This window comes from Mytilus trossulus, unplaced genomic scaffold (genome assembly GCF_036588685.1).
Source record: "Mytilus trossulus isolate FHL-02 unplaced genomic scaffold, PNRI_Mtr1.1.1.hap1 h1tg000210l__unscaffolded, whole genome shotgun sequence".
NCBI lineage: Eukaryota > Metazoa > Mollusca > Bivalvia > Mytilida > Mytilidae > Mytilus > Mytilus trossulus.
In genome coordinates this window covers 224,885-245,689 of record NW_026963310.1, presented here as the reverse complement: position 1 = coordinate 245,689, position 20,805 = coordinate 224,885, and the positions used below count along the sequence as shown (strand labels likewise).

Sequence of the window (20,805 nt, the reverse complement as noted above, 5' to 3'; positions counted from 1 at the left end):
CCACCCCCACCAGATTTTTGGCTACTTTTCACGTTTTTCCGATTTAAAACTTTTAAACAGCTTTCATCATCAAAGTGCCATATTTTCATGAACAAACATCTGAGAAGAGTTTATGGACCATGAACGGCTTGGTTTAAGTCTCTACTATCATGACAGTTCAGCTGGGCAGTTCAAAAAAAGTATGGAGGGTCATACGGGCTATCAAAGATTGGTTGTCGTCATCACGCCTACAGGCGGGATCGGGGGCTAAAGGGTTAAAGCACTGACTAACTATTTTCAGATATTTGACTTATGTAGTTCTCCTAAAGACTATTGATTTCCGTTATTTGAATACCGAGTACTCTTTCAAAACATTGACCCTTCTTCAACTTATCTGGTACTCCTCAACGCACTTTAATAGAAATTTAACTAACTGAACATATCAATCTTTCACGAAAGGTCAGATAAGCCCTGCCAGATGTACATGTACACTAAGCAATCATTCTTTAAATCAAAAATAGTTGACATGTTGCTTAAAGTATCAGTTAAACGGTTTAAACTCTTTCAAGCCGATGTCAAGGTAGACTTTAGCTTAAAATGGGGATGAGATTTTTTTTGCTCCCTGTGACTTAGCAATGAAGAACAGCAACACAGGCACTGTTCCTATGCTTTTTGTAATGCATGTATTGATTTTGTGTCATTGATGGATACCCTATTTGCATATTATGAGACATCCATGCCTTCCACCATCTAAAATATATAGTTTTAAAGTAGTTAGTAAACACTGCTGCTTGATCAGTCATCGCTATCCCTATCAAAACTATATTTTCTTAGCAGTTGCAAAGCCACGAAAACTAGGCAACGAAAATGGAGGAGAAATTTCCAAAAATCTTTGTAACATAAATATCTGTATAGAAATTATGAAACAATAAATGAGGATTGTGTCCATGGGACACAGATGAAACCCCTACTTGCAAATCACATAAATATACAAAGGGACATAACTGAAGAATGGTAAAATTGATCCTACACAAATTTTTACTTGATGAAAGTTTTGTGTATAAGTTTCATAACATTCGGTTGAGGCAAACTTACATGTAAGTTACAGAATGGAAACAAAAACATTTATTCCATTTGTAATTGGACACAACTTGTGGAATAGTAAAAGTGACACCATCAAAATTCAAACCTAATCTGTATTTTGTGTTAATAAGCATGGGGTGTTCATAACATTTGGTTGAGTCTAACTTAAGAGTAAGAGAATGGAAACCAACTTTTGGGCCAATATTTGTACCAACGGACAAGGGCAAGACTTAATGCCCCATCCTCTATGGCAAGGGCATAAAAAATGTATTCTTTCCCTGCTGAATAAGCATCCTTGTCTCACATATTGGATCTTTCCAAGGTGGAGGCAGTTGAACTTTCAGGATCATAACACAAAAGAACAATGATAAGTTGATGTGCAACTCAACATGATAAAAGATCAAATATACAAAAGTTAAAGTGGCCGTTTTGTAGGTCACAAGAACTACTCAGGATGAAATCCTTGTCAGAGTAACTCAGAGTAGCTTTAGGTTTTTGGTAGACAATTCATGAAATTGAAAATATCTTTATAGTATTTGAAAAAAGGAAGCAGGTGTCAGTCAGATCTAACTAATCAGTGTCAAGCTTATGATCAATACGAAGCCCTTTGGGTTTTACCCAATAGAAGTATGATGATTTATTTGGCTACACAAAACAGGTGATCGCAAAAGTCATTAGTCGCTGAGTTGTGTATAATTCTTCTTTGATAAACTCAAATGTTACATGCAGAAGGACAAGGTTTAGGAGAAGGGTGTAATATTTTGTTCTAATTAATTAAAACAATTTCTTAAGTCTTAAAACATGTTTTATTATAAAATATGAATGATAATGAGTGATTGATGTAGTTGACATGACTATAAAATTGTGTTTGTCAACTTTAACAGTTGTTTTTAAAATGGAAACTTTCTAAAAGCAATGACCTAAAATAATTAAAACTTATGTGAACACATCATGTAAACTAAGTTAAGGAGACTTTTCTTTAATTAACTGTAATATCAAATTATGTTCTTTTATCTTATTTATCATAAGAAAATATACATACAGTATTTGAGCTAAAAAGCCTTCTTTTTATAAACATAATAAGTAAGAGTGATCAAAAGCCATCTTCCTTGTTATCACACAAGGGCAATAACTCTTGATCACTTTTAATATGAAAGGTATTATAAGTTTCTACTTTGGAGCTTTGAAACACATACACTTCTTTTTTTGATAAATAAGTTGTGTAAAATCCCTGAACACCAGAATAAAATTGATTTAGTAAAGTCATTGTTTACAATTATGTAGTATTTTCAGTACAAAGAATAATTTTCTAAATTTTCCAATTTCCAATATTATGCTTGGGTTTTTTTTTACAACTGTCACGAGTAAGAAATTTCTGTACAATAATCCTTTAACAATTTTAAGGAAGAATTCACCCATCCCTTAAAAAGATAGCAAGCAAAATGTATCAGATGTATTCAAATTCAAAATCAGACATCAATTTATATAAGTGTTCTTTATCCCAGATATGCAAGTGAAAATAAGTTATGATTTGGTTTTCATTTTAACATGCTGAATGGTTTTGAAAAAATTGAATGACCCTACGATTAACACTAAAAACATACACTATGTATTACAATAAATAACAGAATAAACTATATACGACAGAACACGTAAAGCTGCCTCTATCAACAATGGTACAGCATAATTAACAAAGACAAAATATCGCTAGTCCATATAAATGTACTGTAATAGAGGTCGGAAGGTAAATGCAGGATTTTAGCAAAATTCTTTCTTTGATGATGAAGATGACCAACTTACATTAAATTTTTATCAATGGAAAACAGGTCATGTTTATTTCAATAAAATCTAAACCTAAAAAAAGTAATGTTTGGTTTGAATTCTGTTAAAAAAAATTATAATTGGTTAAAGTGTGGTATTGGAAGATAGTGTACATCAGTGTACTATGACAAATAATGTCCCTTCCCTACTGTCAGCCAATTATCTTTGACCCAAGTTATTGTTTATTCAAGCGTTCACATGACCCCTTTTGATGCAGATTACTTAATTATTTCAATGGTAAAGTTGTTCATAGAACAATGGACAGAATTTATACCTCCCGACCCTAGTACAGTCAATTTAATGAAAAAGCCCTTACACCAGACACGCAAAGTTCCTTATATCATTAGAAACAAGGTTACTTACATCATTCGTTATTATATATATTTGTACCATCAGAACAAGTGTAATCTATATCATACACAACAGCAGCCCCTTACATCATATAGGTACACAGTTATTTAAAGAATTATGCCAATTCAAATTTCCCCAAAAAACTCAATGACATTAAATATCTTGCTGGCATTATTTTTCTTTCAGTTTTTCATTTAATTTGAATTTTATTACATTATTTTAACTTTTTCATTACAAAATCCAACATGAAAGCTTTTAATTACAGAATTGATGTGTCATAAGCCCAAAATATAAAACTAACTAAAGCATCAAAATTTGAGCCCTGAAACAGCTACACGTAGATATTTGGTGGCAGACATGTTTATTCTCAAAAGATATTAGTTCAGTGTTCACCCTTATTAAATATGTTGCAAACATATTTCATGATATTAATCCTACTATGACCTCCTACCCACGCCAAAGCAATGTTCCACAGCATAAATATACCTCACATAAAATCAATTAGTTTAAAATAAAACCATAAAAAAATAGTATTCTGTCCATTACTTTAAAAATATTTCAAATGTTTACATAAAATTGTAATGTTGCCAATTGCATCTGATGTACTTTCTGTTTATCGTGGATTTATCTAGCTATAATAATTTAGATTGTAAAATCTTGTTTTAAAAGATAATAAAACTGTTCATACTTTCATACCAAAGATTCACTTTCACATACTATTCTACTATATGTTGTCATTATCAATAACAGTTGTATAGTAAACTTTGTACACATAAAACTTTTCAAAACTCCAGCTATTTCTACACATACAAGAGATCATAATCATTTCTTCTCTCTTTAAACACGTTCCAGGTTAAAATACAATAGTTGCCTTCAATTTCTCCTTTTAAACAACATAAACAGGTTTTAACAGACATTGTCCAAGTCCTCACTTAAGTAGTCCACTCATGACACCAGGCCAAATTGTGGTCCTTTACTGATCCAAATGTCACCGAACTCTTTCTGTTGACTCACTTCAACAGCCTGAAACTTTTTAAGAACCAACAAAGTATAAAACCGGGCTGCAGATTGTTTTTTGTATAAATTACGTGACATTTCAGCAAAACTAAGTCTATTATTGTATCTAAATGCTAATTCTAAAGCATGCTGCATTTGATGTGTACGCTTTGTAAGTCTCTTTTCTTCCTGTTCTTCATTTTCTGGCATAAGTTCGTTTTCAAGATCTTCATCGGTTCTGAAACCCTGTAAATATAATATAATAATTGTTAAAAGATGTTATATTTCAGTGATACATTAAGACTCAGGATCTGCTAACTTATGTAGTAAGTTTTAAAGTATATCAATTCCCACTTTAAAGGTGCATTGGTGGTGTTCATTCTATCTGGAATTTTCGATGTATTTTGTTCACTGGTTTGTCTGTATATTGTCGTTTTTTCTCACTAGGCCTAAATTAAAATATTGTTTGTTTTCCCAATCCCGACCCTGCCAAGCCAGGTTTGGGTAGGTAGTTAGGGAAATAATTTTATTTTTCCAAAAAGCTTGAACATTATTGGACGATACGGCAAGCCTGAAAATCCAAAATGAATAAAATAATATTTGACTTAGCTTTGACAATAAAATTTTATGAGTTGCACAAATTTTGCAGGGTCGGTCGGGATTGGGGAAACAAACAATATTTTATTTTAGGCCCTAGTGTCTTAGAACTGGTACCAAATACAGTTAACATTCTCAGGAATCTAAGAAGGTCAAATGAACTTTGAAGGAGTGACTTGTACACATTAGAATAAATCTATTAGCTTTTCATTTTGACATTTGATAAGGGATTTTCTGATTTGAATTTTCCTTGGAGTTTGGAATTTTGTTATTTTACTTTTTACAACAAATGTAGTTCAGGTGTAATTTTCATAACAATTTTCATTGGGACAAGGGCCTATATTCAAACCAAACTGTGTTTTGAGTACACTAAATTTAGAAGCTAACTGTTATTTTAAACTTGACCTTCATAAAACGTAGAATTTATTGTCACAAAATGAGTTTACCTAGCAGAGCTCAGGAGAAGAGTTAGGTGAACAGATATTTGTGACAGTAAAATCAAGACATTCCTGAAATTATATAATTTATCTCCAAATTCAGTCCTTTCTTAAAAATTTGCAAGTTAACAATTTCGGAATTTACAGTAACAATACCAGACTATGATATTATGACAAACAATACTTACTGGAACTTCAGCCTGTGGGGGTACCGATGGAGGCGGTACTGATGGGGGCGGTACAGAGAATGGTGCTATTGATGGGGGATCTTCATACTGGTCAAACTGAGGCTGCGGTAGTTGTGGTTCCGACACGTCTAATTGAGGTTGAGGCACTTCCTCTGTAAAGGTATTGACCAGCAAGTCCTGAGGGTTCGTGGTATCTGCGAGAGTTGGTTGTATTGATTGTCGATCAACATCAGGCTGTATAGATTGACGATCTGGTAAATTGGATTTGACGGATGCGTCTAGTATTGATGGTTCTTCCATTATTGTACTAAATTCTTCTCTTGCTCGTGATTTGTCTGAAAAACAAACATTATTATGTACAATCAAGCTCAATTATACAAGGCTGAATTCTCTTGTTCTTGATTCATCTAAAAAACAAATAAGATTATTTACAACAAAGTTCAATTATACAAGGCTGAATTCTCTTGCTCATTATTCATCTGAAAAACAAATATTATTATTTACAACCAAGTTCAAATATGCAGGGTTCCTATTTTGGCTATAAATGTGTAAGCTGAGTCAGCTACTCTTAAAGAGTTTTTACAATTGAATCAATGTTAAGTTATTTATTGAACATATCTGATCAACTTATTCTATCCTAAACATTACTGGCAGCCTTTCTTTGTTAGTTGAACAGTGTATATTTTAAATGTTGATAAACTGAACACCTGTATCATAGTGGTACATAATTTATTTTTGTACCTTGAGATTTTTTGTTCCTGTCAAGGGGTTATACAAGACAGGTTTTACTGTATCAAAGTGGATGCATACCTTGAGATTTGTCGTTCCTAGCAATTTCTTCTTCCTCTAACTGTAAGAAGTTTTCTTGTTCCGGTTCATCATCCTTTACTTGTTTGGTTATCAAGTTTCTTGAAAAGAGCTACAAAATAATCAGGAATTAAAAAAAAATATAAAATATACACATCAATCAGCTCAACAACTTTATAAAAATCTAGTACAACCAACCTCCTTTTGGTGGAATCAGTGAAAATGTATTAAGATTTCAGAATTTCTATAATAATATTGTTTTCTAAAATTTCGTGATAATCATTTTAACCACAAGACATAAGGATGATTTATTAATGTCTGCTTAGCGTCTAGTGGCAAATATGTCATCATGTTCAGGACGAGAACAATTTACCAATAAATACATAATTTTCTTTAGTTGAGGCGGTATGGGATGAATATTGTGGGAAATTAAGGCTGCCAATGTCATATCTGTTCCTGATAACAGAAATATTCTTTATATTTTAATCCACAAGAAAGGAAAGCTGTTGTAATTAGTTCCAGTGGAAATAAAATTACAGAACATTTTTTCCAATTAGAACTTATATAGGAATGGACTTCTATTTTATGAAAACACCTGAATTATCGTTACTCACCTTAGAAGTGACTTTAGAGACAATATTTCTACCAGGTAATGAGAACAGTTTCTCCACGCCCCCTGTTTCCTTCCAGTGCATGAGTTTTTTGGTGGGTGGAGCCAGATCTAATGTACTAATGATATCTGATGTATCTGATAACTGTAACTTCATTGTTTCACCAGGGAAACCCTTTTGTTCATCTACAATCAGTTTTCTCTTTCTTCGCCTTTTGCCTTCTGTTCCTAAAAATAAAATCACATCTTATAATATACTGTTTTAGTATCAAAGAGATTCAAAATTTGATTAAAAAAAATAATGTTGATTCATTAGTATTCTTGGAATAACAAATTATAGATTAAAACTTAATTTCAAATGTTCTAAAGACACCTGATTGATTAAAATATTTCAGGCATGTTCAGGAAGATAGACATTGGAGAAATTTTGTTGTCACCACAAAAAAATACAGGAATCCAGAGTTTGGCTTTCCCATAAAAAATATTGAAATAATGATGAATTACAGACATAATTACAACTCTTTAAGGCCTTTATCAAATTACTTAAATTGGATTCAACAGAAGCAATAAACCACCTGTCAGAATCTAGGTAATCAACTAATATAGACTTCCAGCTTCAATTTTGACATTGCCTCTAAAATTTTCTGTAGCCAAATGGTAGGTATTTTCAAAGTTTTGCTCACCTAGTAAATTAACTAGTCACCTTTGGCCAACAATACTTACTGCAAGAGTAAAACTTATGGTTCCTGTATCATTTATTGGTAAAGTATGTCCTCCTTGTAACACTAAATACTTGTCCTGGGGGAAATATTTCAAGTATATTGATGCTAACAGATCAAGATAACTCCACCTACCTGGGAATATAGTGGCATCTAAAGGAGGCAAGGCAAAAGCCTCTTCTTCATTGTTAATGAGTGTTGTTTGTTCCCCTGCCGGTCCTACAATACTGGCCATGGATGTCGTCTGTGGTGCTGCTGGTTCTAACTCCTCTGGTATCTTGGAAGTATCCTCTTCTAAAAAATTCAATCATTATGGTAATCAGAAAACAAATGTAGACCTTTTCTCTTCTAAAAAGTTTATAATTGGCAAATTGTATTCTTTTCTAAATTCTAAAAGGATCATCGTCCTTAAAGCCCAAGAAAAATAAAGTGTTTAAAAACTATTTCAAACTTACACATAATGTTTGTAAATGCATAAATTCAAGAAATATAAATGACAAACATGAGCATTTTGATGTAATGATGTTACTTTAATGTCATAAAATGTACCAATTTAATGAAAACAAATAAAACTTCAAAGTTGATGCAGTTTTTGGTCAATGATTTCTTTAAGAAAACATCATGGACAGATAAGCAACAACAAAATAATCTACAAGAACCTTTACTATTACTATTGATTTATTCTAACCAAATATAAAGTTGTTTTTAGAGTGCAAAAAATTGATACAAAACAAGGAAGATTTACATGTTTTGTCATAGTGTGTTGCCATGGTAAGTTTTCTGAAAAAATTGTTTTATTTTCTGAACCTTGTATCTCAATGTAAATTGGACATATCTAGGAATATTTTTCAAATTGCACTAGTTAACGTTTGGGTCAAATAAGGGCCTTATTGCCCCTACTCCTTTTCAACCATAATTGTTCAAAGAAAATTAAGTGAGGAGATATTCTACTCTACAGTGTTAAAACTTAAGAATTGTTGTACAGTGAAACCTGGGTAAACTGAACCCTGATAAAACCAAAGGAGTAGGTCCGGTAAGAATTTCTTTTTGGCCCCAAAATATAACAGTTTTACAAAATGGTTAAAATGTAAACTTTTAGTTATTTATTGGACAGTTGAATACTTCTGCTACATAAATATGGGCTGTTTTTGACAATATAATGCACATATATTGGGTTGCAGCACCATTAAGTCATGCTAAATTACTGAAATCTTCAAAATTCTATCATTTTAGTTAAATTTTAGACAGTTTCTGTGTAAAACGAAAGTGGACGCATTCGTGTTCATCCATAATTTTGAAATGTAAGTTGTATTTTATGATAATACATAACATATATAAAGGTTGTGGATGAACACAGATGCGGCCACTATCATATTTGACAAAAACCATCTGAAAAGTGACGTTTTTTGGCATATTTGAGAGATTTTTCATATTTGAGCCTGAATCGGATCGTTTTTAAGGACTAAATCAGTAAAAATCTTTCACATAAACTAATTGAATCAAGTGAAATAGACACTAAAGTGTTTAAAAAGTGGTCAAAATCTTTCGTCAGATGAAACTGAAATTTGAGGCCAAAATGAGTCCTTATAATACTCCTTTCAGTTTAAACCGAACAATTCTCACAAAATTTCCCTATCAATTAACGTTAATCTAACCTTAAGAAACCAAATCTTGTCAACGACAAATTCCGAACGCTTTTTGAAAGCTCATTAGTAAATATGTATTTGAAAATTACCTGTCAAAATCGATCGATATCAATCAAAACAAGAAATTATTTTTAATTATTTGCATGATTTAATTAAACAAACACACTCAGGATGACAGAGTATTCCCCAGGGTATTTGAGGTTAAATTAACTGGTAAGTTGTTATTATAAACAAATTAGCATGATTGTGTCCATGTTTTTAGTGATCAAATGATTTTTTTTTGTAAAGAAACGTCAAACTGGTCAGCTGCCCTCATCGCTGAAAATGACAAGAAAGGAATTTTCCCATAGATCAATTAAATGAACGTTACTCAAATAATGACGGCCATAAAATCGTTACCGCCATTCTGTATCTAAACTGTTTAATTAAATGACAGTTTTAAAGCCTTTCACTGGATTAAGAAGTCGTGCAACACAACAAGGTCAATGGGTTACGATTGCCGGATTCCCTTTAGAGGCCCTATATATTGATTTGGATGCTCCTCCCAAGACTTCCGTTAGCTATTTAGCAACGAATAAAGTCAGAGAATAAACTGGACCCCTGCTGTTATTTCACTCTTAACATGTGGCGAGGTATCAATCAGCGAGTGGCCAGTTTAGCCCGAGAACTCTTGTGTACAATGACAATCTCGATTCAACTACGGAATCGTCTTTTGACAGTGACCAGCCACCTGAATTGGTCAGTGAATTAACAATGAGAAAATAATTGTAAAAAGCAAAGAAGATTTTTGGTTTCACAACGACGAGCGTGTATGACAGAGTGGCGTTTGATTTATCAACAGAAATGTAGCAATATGTCTATCTTCATCTACTTATATTTTTACATTTACATCTAAATCAACACAAAAATAAGTTGTCATCTGTTGTGTCACCGATATCCCTTGTCAGTAACATTGAGTAAGTGCCAAAATTATTTTGGTGTCAATTTCTGTTTACCTCTACAATCTGAACACCAGTGAAAACTGAACAAAACGCAAAGTCCCGTGGGTGTTCGGTTTGGACAGGTTCCACTGTACAATACTATGTGATGTTGTTTTCTGTAATGTTATCATGTAGGGTGTCATGTTTAGGATCCTTAAGTTTATTCTGGTTACCATACACCCTTAAATAAATTTGGAGGCATAAACTACATTGGCTGGTGCAATAATTATCACAGAGTTTTGTCTGATCCTTTTTATGGCCTTAACATCTCAACGTCCAAACAAATGTTTTTGTTGGTACATCTAGCAGTTAAAGATTGAAATATTACCTGCTGGTTTTGATATGGTTGTTTCAGCCTCAGGTGCCTGTGGCATTGATACATCAGCTACGGGGGCATCCTCGAACAAACCTCCCGAATTCATAAAGTCATCGTCACCTGGTTAAATAAAATTCAAACTTCTCACAAATTATGTTCAAAATAACAATTTTATTTATAGGATCAACAGAATTTCTTAATGATGAAAACATTGACAATACTAACAATTAGCATGTAAAAAGACAGCTCTGTTTTGAACTTTTAATTCATCTCAGATGATTTTTCTGCTCCCCAATTGCGTGAATTAATAATTTCCATCAAACAGTCAAAAGTTGCAGAAATTGTGTATCATTCCTTGTTTCACTGCTATTTTCCAGATCTTAAGCTTCACTATTGATTTCTATATATTTGCAGAAAAAAAAAACTTTTTTCTAATTGACATTTTTTTTCTGGATGCATGTAAATATGTCATAAACAAAGCGGAGACAAATGATTTCACATTTTTTGTCCATAATTAAAAAAGTTACCTGATAGGTCTTCTGTACAGAAAGTCTTTCAGCATCTCAAAGATGTGAAGACAAAATAAAATTCCAGATTTGATTTTTGTAACCTTGCCCTACAAAATCACAGGTATACAAGCTTGTTAAAACTGAACATGTGGACTAGAAACCTTACCAAAAACGATTCTTGATCAATACGTGGACTAGAAACCTTACCAAAGAATTCTTGATCAACTCCGCCCCCAAAGCCTCCTCCATCATCATCGTCGTCATCATCATCATCTGAACAAACAAACAAACAAACATACTCACAAACCTATATTGTTATTTCAGATGACACTAGGTTTGCATGAAAATATCAACTAATACAAATGTAAAATTACAAGTGAATTTGACCTTTTTGCAGAATTTTAAAATAGACCCTGACAGATAATAAATTGGAACAAAAACAAAATTTATTTTTTCTTCTTCAAATTTATTTTCATTTTTTCTCATTTGCAAATGACATGTATAAATTTGAATGGGATACTGGTAAGAAGGAACACCAGATTTTTTCTCCAAAAATAGAACTCTAAATTTTCTCTTTTTTCCCCCCTAATATCATTCTATAAACATAAACCATTTATGTCTGATTAAAAATTTTGTATTCACATTTAAAAAAATAAATATTTAATTACTTTTATGATCTCATTTCACTTGTAATATTTGCAACAAGAATAAAGACTTAAATAACAAATAAAAGTATGCAACCATTTGACAGCGCTTACATCTTTATGTGGATTCATTGAAAGATATAAACAAAGTCATAGCAATATTCACAAAGTTATTCCAGAAACATTTATCAACAGTATGCAAAAGCTTCAATCAGTTATAACTATCGCTATTTTACAAAATTTTCATCTGACTGGCCATTCCTTTCTCAGCACAGTAGAGCGATATGAAAAATATCAATATAATGTCCGCAAATGTAAAATAGCATAAAACAGATAATCATTGGTCATCTCAACTTAATTGCTTTTCTCACTTTTGCCTTACCAGCTCAAGAGAAGAAATCATTCTCGTTTAAATGATCACTGATAATCTATAAATAGCAACCATCGCTGTTGGGAATTGATTTCTGGAATAACCTTTACTTTAATAATTAAGATACAAAAAAATCAACAGATGACCACTTACACCTTTTTCGTTTTCTACGTTTTTTTACTACAATGTATAAAAGTTTATCTGTACATGTAAAATCTCAATTGGTGTCAAATATTGAAAAACTTCAAGTTGTGGAGCACATTTTCATTAGAAGTATGACAGAATTTTCCTTCAGGATAGCCAATTAATTTTCATCATTGAATTGTTTCTGATTGTAGTATGTTTGATGTCAAGTTGTGTGCTTTGTCCATATCATTTTTATATAAAACTTGTACAATCAATTTCAGCAACTGTCTAGTGTGATTTATAAACAACAAAGGATATAGTGTAGTTATAATGTCCAAAAATCATTTTTTGAAATTTCTATAATGACCAGTTTGAAAAATTAAAGTGACATTCACATCCTATAACATTTCTCATTATAGAAATGCTCTTACCCATAAATCCTCCGTCAACAGGACTAAGATCATCATCCATTGGTGCATGTATATCATTATCTACATCCATTGGTTTCTCGTTAGCATTCTCATTAAGGGTTTTTTCTTCAACAAGTGGTTCATGATCTGGCTGTTTGTAGAGGGATTCCTCAAATGAAGTGGCGTCCCGGAGGATTTCTCTGTCATCAAAACCAATATCTCCTGTAACGAGATCATAGGAGCATGTCATTATACAAATGTGGCTTTCTTAAACAAAGATCATAGCAACATGTCATTGTAGCTTCCTTAAACAAAGATCATAGCAACATGTCAGTGTAGCTTCCTTAAACAAAGATCATAGTAACATGTCATTGTAGCTTCCTTAAACAAAGATCATATCAACATGTCATTGTAGCTTTCTTAAACAAAGATCATAGCAACATGTCATTGTAGCTTCCTTAAACAAAGATCATAGCAACATGTCATTGTAGCTTTCTTAAACAAAGATCATATCAACATGTCATTGTAGCTTTCTTAAACAAAGATCATAGCAACATGTCATTGTAACTTCCTTAAACAAAGATCATAGCAACATGTCATTGTAGCTTTCTTAAACAAAGATCATAGCAACATGTCATTGTAACTTCCTTAAACAAAGATCATAGCAACATGTCATTGTAGCTTCCTTAAACAAACATTTTACTGTGTGTATTCATGGTATTGTTGTGTTTTTGTTTTTCTACATTGGCTAGATGTATTGGGGAGGGTTGAGATCTCACTAAACATTTTACCCCCAGCCCCAATGTTGGCACCTGTCTCAAGTCAGGAGCATATGGCCTTTGTTAGTCTTGTAAGTTTATACAAGTTCATTTATGTTTTGGAGTTAAGTATGACAGCCATTGTCACTGAACTAGTACACATTTTTATTTAGGAGCCAGCTGAGGCCCACCACTGGCTGCCGGATTTTCTTGCTGTATTAATGACCCATTGATGGCCTTTGGCTGTTGTCTGCTCTTTGACATATTCCCCATTTCCATTAATAATCTAATTCTGTGAGTATTGCATGGCAATACATAGTGTCCTACATGACGAAAACAATGCAGAAAATTGATAATTTTTCTTAGTCCAAGGACAATTAATCTGATCATTACAAATTTCTTAATTCCTCCACCAAAAACTAGCCAATATGAAAATATAACTGATTTTAAACTATCAAAATAATTCAAAAAATTGTTATTTTTTGTTTTAAATTTCTACTTCTAGGTAAACATCAATATTTAACTTAAACATGATCGGTATTTGAGGTCCCAATTTTGATTTTTTTTTTTAAATGTAAGAGTATTGCTACAATTTTGACAATGATTAGTAAAAATTTGATATAATTGGTGACCTCAGTCCAAGTATTAGAACAATAAGGGTCAGGATAATTTAATCAGGTGTCAGAATCAGCCTTCACGACAAACTTTTAAGCCCACAATACTGAAGCTTTATTTTTTGAAAATTTTAGTTTGTTTCTGTTGGCTTGTAGTGAAGAATTTTACAAGCCATGGCTGTTAGACTTATGGTTGAGCGTGAAGACTGTGAAGTGATCTGTTTCTTACCAATAAAGGTCTGACACTGTGACCCACACTTATCTATTGTGCAGAAGCATGGAATGGTAGATTGACATGCTACCGTTAGCATGACTTCACAGATAAAGTTCAGACTGGCCAATGCACAATACAAACTGTGTGAATCACAGAGAACAGACATAAAATTCTCATCGCCGAAAGTATCCATTATATCTAGTCAAATTAAATATATCTTGTAATTGTGAAAATTGTTATAACTTTTTTTTTTTTATCTCTTCCCTATATATACTATGTCTGCACCTTCTTGAAAAACAATTTTTGACCCACAGGAGTGTGATTTTATCATTTTGTGATTGTTTTTTTTAAACAAACAAAAAAATCCAATCTTTTTAAAATTTTGAATTGTGAAATGTTATACACATGTCTGAATCCTCATCTCAGAAGGTATCATCCATAATATCTGGTCAAATTAAATTGTGTAATTTTTGTGCAAATTGTTATAATTAACCATTTTTTTTGGTATATACAATGTCTAAACCTTCTTGCAGAACTGTTTTTGCTTAAAAATTCAATTAAGGTTTCATTGATTGAAAGTTATGTTTTCTAAAGAAGTCAGATAGTATTCAAAGCATGATCTTCAGGTTTCGTTGATGCTTGAATGTTTAACATGTAGTTTTCTATATGTTGGTCAAAAATTTATTAGGAAAAAGGTAAAATTCACACATCCAGTAAGGGCTATTCCAGAAAAAAATGTATAAAGGGGGGGGGAAGGCACATTGTATTAATAATACATGGGTGATGGGTATCAGAGCAACTTTTCACACTATAATTCTCAATTGTAATTGTCTGGGTGGCAAAAACTGCCTTCCAACCCCCCAATACATTTTTTTCAGGAATAGCCCTAACTGATAAAGAGTCCCTCAAATTTTCCATTTCTTGAAGATTTTGTTCCACAATAGAATAGATGTTTTTATTCCAAAATTTGATAGATAAGAAATACTTTATTGTTTTAAAGTGTCTTCCAATAAAACTTTTCTTACCCTTTAAAAAAGAATGGTTCTGTTTAGTATATTTTACAGTATAATTGTTGAGTGTAAAAATCAAGAGCAAACTAAAGTTATCTCCCTTCGTGTAAAATTTTGTGAGAATCATTTTCTCTTTGTCTCCATTTTATACTTGTTATGATCTCTGATTATGTCTGACTGTCCCCCCCCTTTTTCTTTGACCCTTTCTTACCAAATCCATCATCTCCAACAAAAGTAATGCTAGATAGGTCTTCTCTCATTGTGATTTCTTCTGGTCGGCTCTGATTCACAGAAAACTGGGCTTGTACATCAAAATCACTGAAAATTAAAATCAATAAGTATATCTAATTTTGTCACTTTAATACGGTTACTTGTACTATTATTAAATTTTATTTTTCCATTTCAGTTTCTGATTTGTTCCAGAAAATTTAGATTCTGTAATTTTAACTGACAACAATCATAAGACAATCTAAAATAAAATTTGAAAAATACAAAAGCTTTAGACTGCTATACATGATAATTTAAAATCAATTCATAAAAAAACATACAAAAAGCATGATATAACTCATGATTTCATGAAAATCTAATTAATATAGGAATTGGATACTACATTTTATAATTTCAGAGGTTGTAAAAACATACTTCCTGCAAACATATAAATGTACTTTGGTCAACACTTTGTCTTTTACACTCAAATAATATTATAAAAGAAGCTTCATTTCTTAAAAATATTTAAAGGTTTTAATTATTTATTAAGTTTTAGATTAATAACCTGTGATGATATTTTAAAGCGATTCTACATTAAATTAAATTACTTAAGATCAGCCAAGGTTGTATCAAAGTCATGGAAATTTTCCTGAAGAGTAATGGCTGCTACTGCTGCCTCTCGATTCTCCTCTGGTAGATCTACAACACCTGGTCGGAAAGCCATTTTAATCTTAACAAATGCTTCATTACAATCGGCCAACAGGTACTTGGCTTTTCTGGAGTAGATTCTGCATACTCCCAACAGTAAATGTCCAGAGGTTCGTAAAGCCAACTTCACCTGTAAAAATACAATTATTAAAAATAAAACTGGCAATTCACAAATTATGTGATGTGAGTAATCAAAACTTGTATTTTTATCATTTAGAAGACTATTAGAACACAACCACAACATCTGTGACTGAATTAATGTATCTTCACCTTTTTTAGCCTTGATTTATAGTATACTTATTGTCATCTGATAAAGTCATGCTGATTTTAAAGTGTAGTTTTCTCTGCTTTCAAAAACTTTCTGTTCACCCTGTCCTGGTTTTTCAATAACAATCTTACTACAAAATGGTAAATACATGTGACATAGTACAGCTTAGATTAGGACATTTCTAGAAATATTACTATCCTTGAACTGTTTGTGTCCATGAAAACATAAATTTCATGGCATAAACATTGTTAGTTCTTGGTTAATATTAAAAGACATTAATTTCACAATTTGAAAATTAATTATGGCCTGACCTGAGGCTGCATGATAGCTTCCACACTGCTGTCTATATTGGTTTCAAACACATGAGCCTTTGTTAGTTTCTTGTCCCAATGGGCAGCCAACCAAATTCTAGCGAGCGGTCCTTTCTTACTCAACACAAAATGTGCATAAAACATGATGAATATCTGTTATCTGAAATGAAAAAAATAAAATAAAATATAAAAACACAGAGATGCAAGTGAAAGAGAAAATGTACATGCAAAAAGTACAGGAAACTGTATCACATTAATTAGCCCTTTATCTAAATTAAAGCAATTTTGTATTGCCCTTTTTCCTCCACATGTATGATATTGCATAGACAATATATTGTATCACTTCCATGAAACTTCAGAGCATACATGTACATCAAATCAATCATAGTTTTGGCAAAATATATGTTTCAGCAATAGAATGTGATGAAAGTTGCCTGAAGTAAATATGTAACCCGTTTATTGCATTAAAAACATCATATTCATTTCAAAGATAGTGCCAAACATCTGTTATTTTTTTAATTATCATTGACCGCTATTTGATCGGATTCAGCTCTTAAAGAAATCTTGTTTCTGATAAAAATGAATTCCAACGCATGAATGGCACAGCTGACTGAAGAATGGTTGATCCCAAAACAAAGAAGTACACATTTCACACGCATTAACAAACTTTAGGTTAAATCAACTTGATTAATATAAAAAAAGAAGATGTGGTATGATTGCCAATGAGACAGCTATCCAAAAAGACACAAACATTAACTATAGGTCACCGTACGGCCTTCAACAATGAGCCAAGCCTATACCGCATAGTCAGCTATAAAAGGCCCCGATAAGACAATGTAAAACAATTAATGTTCATTTCAAAAACAAAATTTACTTTTTGGTTTCAATTGATATACATGCTATATATAGATGTTTACGTAAGTGATGTTCAACACTAGGAAATATTCACTCTTTTCAAAAACCTTGCAAGTATGGTTGTTACATGCTTTGAGACTTGAGTGGACATAAAATTGAGAATGGAAATGGGGAATGTGTCAAAGAGACAACAACCCAACCAAAGAAAAAAACCAAGAGCAGAAGGTCACCAACAGGTCTTCAATGTAGTGGGAAATTCACGCACAACAGGCGTCCTTCAGCTGGCCCCTAAACAAATATATACTAGTTCAGTGATAATGAACGCCATACTGATTTCCAAATTGTACACAAGAAACCAAAATTAAAATAATACAAGACTAACAAAGGCCAGAGGCTCCCGACTTGGGACAGGCGCAAAAATGCGGCGGGGTTAAACATGTTTTGTGAGATCTCAACCCTCCCCCTATACCTCTAGCCAATGTAGAAAAGTAAACGCATAACAATACCAGGGCTTCCAAAACGGTCATATATTCCGGTCATTTGTATAATGTCCGGTAAAAGACCGGCTGGGAAAAGCATGAAACGGTCATATACTTTTTAGTTTTCAAGGCTTTTTCAGTCATTTTAATATAATTCACGATCTTTTTGACCCAACATTTTGCCTTTAACAGCCATACATTTCCGGTCATAAAAGTGACATGTTGATTAATTACTATCAAAACAACCCTTACTTCAATACTTTCTAATTTTAATCACGGCTAATTAGTTGTTGGACAGCTGAAAACTACCTGTTCAGGTGACAGGTAAACTAATTTTAGTACCGGACATCGTATAAATTAATCTGTCCATTCACAATTACTTTCGTACATTTCAGCGGTTTGTATCTAATTGATTTAGTCCAAAAGATCAAATTTATAATAAATTCATTTATAAACTTGATTTCTTGAAACATTCAAAAAGGTTTTACATGAAAAAATCGTCAGAACTACGTTGTATGAACAAGAACACGTGTGCGCATGTGCAGAGGTGGGAAATTCAATTATGCATCCTACATTTCTTCAAAATTCTAAAACTATCATTGATACCTGTACCTAATGTTCATTTCAAGTATTTTGTTGAAGAAATAACGTGGAAAGAGCTTCTTTGCTCAGTCGTGCTATGTAAACGTACACGGATTTTACGTATCCGTTTATGGTCCATGTTTTACCATTGTCAAGTCAACATCCGGTTTTGAAAAATGTGACTTTAAAAACGAAAATAAAGTTCTTGACAACGTCATTATGCACAATTAAAGAGTCTAATGCAGATATGAGCACGCTGATGTGCACACTTTGAATGATGCAATGCCAATTTTAACAGTTTATGTCAGAACATCAAATTCATATCAAAGTAAAGTTTAATATCGTTTTTAATCTAATGTCAATCATCGGGATGGCCATCTGATTACCATAATTGCCTTTTGTGACTTAGTCTTGGGGATTAAAATTCGGATCAGATATAAAATGTCCGGCTGGCTCAGAAAAATTTTGGAAGCCCTGAACAATACGCACATAATCACTGGGTAACAAGAATGACCGAAAAAACACCATTGGCATTATTATCCAAACAACACTTAAAATTTTGATATTAGCACATATTCTAATTTATAACTTACACAAAGCAGGCAAGTTCATAAAGATTGTTATAAATATATTGTGTCCATCCAACATGGCGACTTGTGATTTCCTTGATCATCATGTAAGACATGAAGGTTGTATTCACTATAAAATTTCATGATTTTTATTGACTTCCCTGCTTTCTGTAAATCATTTTTAAATATGAAATATGTTTAATAATATACTATTATTTAGTAAGGCCTAAAAAAAAAACAGATATGTGTTTCAGGTAACATCATTTTGAAAAATAGGGTCGGAAGGTCGGAATTTTTTTTTTATTTTTTTTTACATCGTAAATGAAATCAGGAAAATTATCATGGTTTTTCCAAGTCCGGATCCGTAAATAGTTTCAAAAACTGGAAGTGTGCCATTTGCAATGTTTTTGAAGCACCTGCTGTGCAAATTTTTCGGATTTTAACCTATTTGGAACACCTTTCATCAATGTTTTATTGGCTTTCTATGCAAGCAGAAGCAAGAGAGAAAAAATATTATGTCATCTATCAGAAGCCTGTGTCAAAAACAGGGTCGGTTGATCAAATTTTTTTTTTTTTTGGAAGATCCAGGGTCGGGGCTAAAAAACAGGGTCGGTCGGGTTACCAGAAACTCTGCTTTTTTCTCTCGGCCTAATCAATGCTTAAAATTCACCAATATATGCTAACAATAAAATTTCAAGTGATATTCGGTTCTTAACGATGTTCTTCAGGTCATTCACAATACAGCTTTTCGCTATTTGTCTGCCATTACTGGATATCACACAGGTTCCCATAAAATTTTGACGTCATAAAACAAAATATCTGACGCCACAATGGAAAAGTGATTGTTGTATGCGTCAAAAGTTTAAGCCACGGCCGAGTAGGCTTATAGTGATAAGGTGTATAATGGTCAGCGTTCCTGCATTTCATTGAATTAAATAGGTCAAACTCTACCTGACTGACAATAAGTCTTACGGTCAAACAGAAATTGTCATAATTTGATAGTTTACTGGATTTTTCAGTGCAACCGTTTTTAGATGAACTTAAAAAAAGATAAAATCTGACGAGTTCATGAGGGTATCAGGATTATGGATAAAGCACGTAGTGACGTAAATTTCGGATGAACTGTTAATATTTTTGGTTGATATTTTGGCACAAAGTTAATTGATTTGTACATGTAGCTGTCATCCTAAATCGTTCGACAGCAGACTTAGGAAATCTACATGCACACCTAATTGGGTCGATCGTTTATAATTTTACATTTTGTCAGCAGACGGTAATTGATGCAATTATTGTTTACTCACCAACAACTCTTAAAATTAAACAATATCTTATTATGAAAACAGCAATAACGAAATTATTCGTAAAATCAATCAGGAGGGTGATTTAAATAATATGCATCGGCATTCCACATCATTTATCGGCATGAAAACAGAGAAAATGGCGTCGCTTTCACTTCCCGCCCAAACAACAGGTTCGAAAAGTTAGCCGGATTTTGCTCAAAATAACCGCGATAAAAATGAGTGCAGTACATTTTGTTTAAAATGCTGATTTAATGGATTTTTTTCTTATTTGATTATTATTTGTTTTTATTTGTTTTTTGTAAGAGTAACTTCTTAATTGATATATTTATAGACTGAATTA

The 20,805-nt window shown here is 32.4% G+C and overlaps 1 protein-coding gene across 1 annotated transcript; it reads right to left on the bottom strand.

The window, feature by feature from the left end:
• Positions 1–1,854: 1,854 nt before the first annotated feature.
• LOC134700906 (double-strand-break repair protein rad21 homolog) lies at positions 1,855–20,730 on the bottom strand. The gene is made up of 12 exons (XM_063562059.1): positions 20,466–20,730; positions 16,680–16,839; positions 16,001–16,230; positions 15,397–15,503; positions 12,611–12,811; positions 11,247–11,312; positions 10,543–10,650; positions 7,724–7,882; positions 6,874–7,097; positions 6,263–6,371; positions 5,453–5,787; positions 1,855–4,476 (listed from the first exon to the last, which is right to left on the bottom strand). The coding sequence occupies exons 2-12, from the start codon at positions 16,821–16,823 to the stop codon at positions 4,180–4,182; spliced, it is 1,980 nt and encodes a 659-aa protein (XP_063418129.1). The 5' UTR covers positions 16,824–16,839; positions 20,466–20,730; the 3' UTR covers positions 1,855–4,179.
• Between the last annotated feature and the right edge of the window lie 75 nt (positions 20,731–20,805).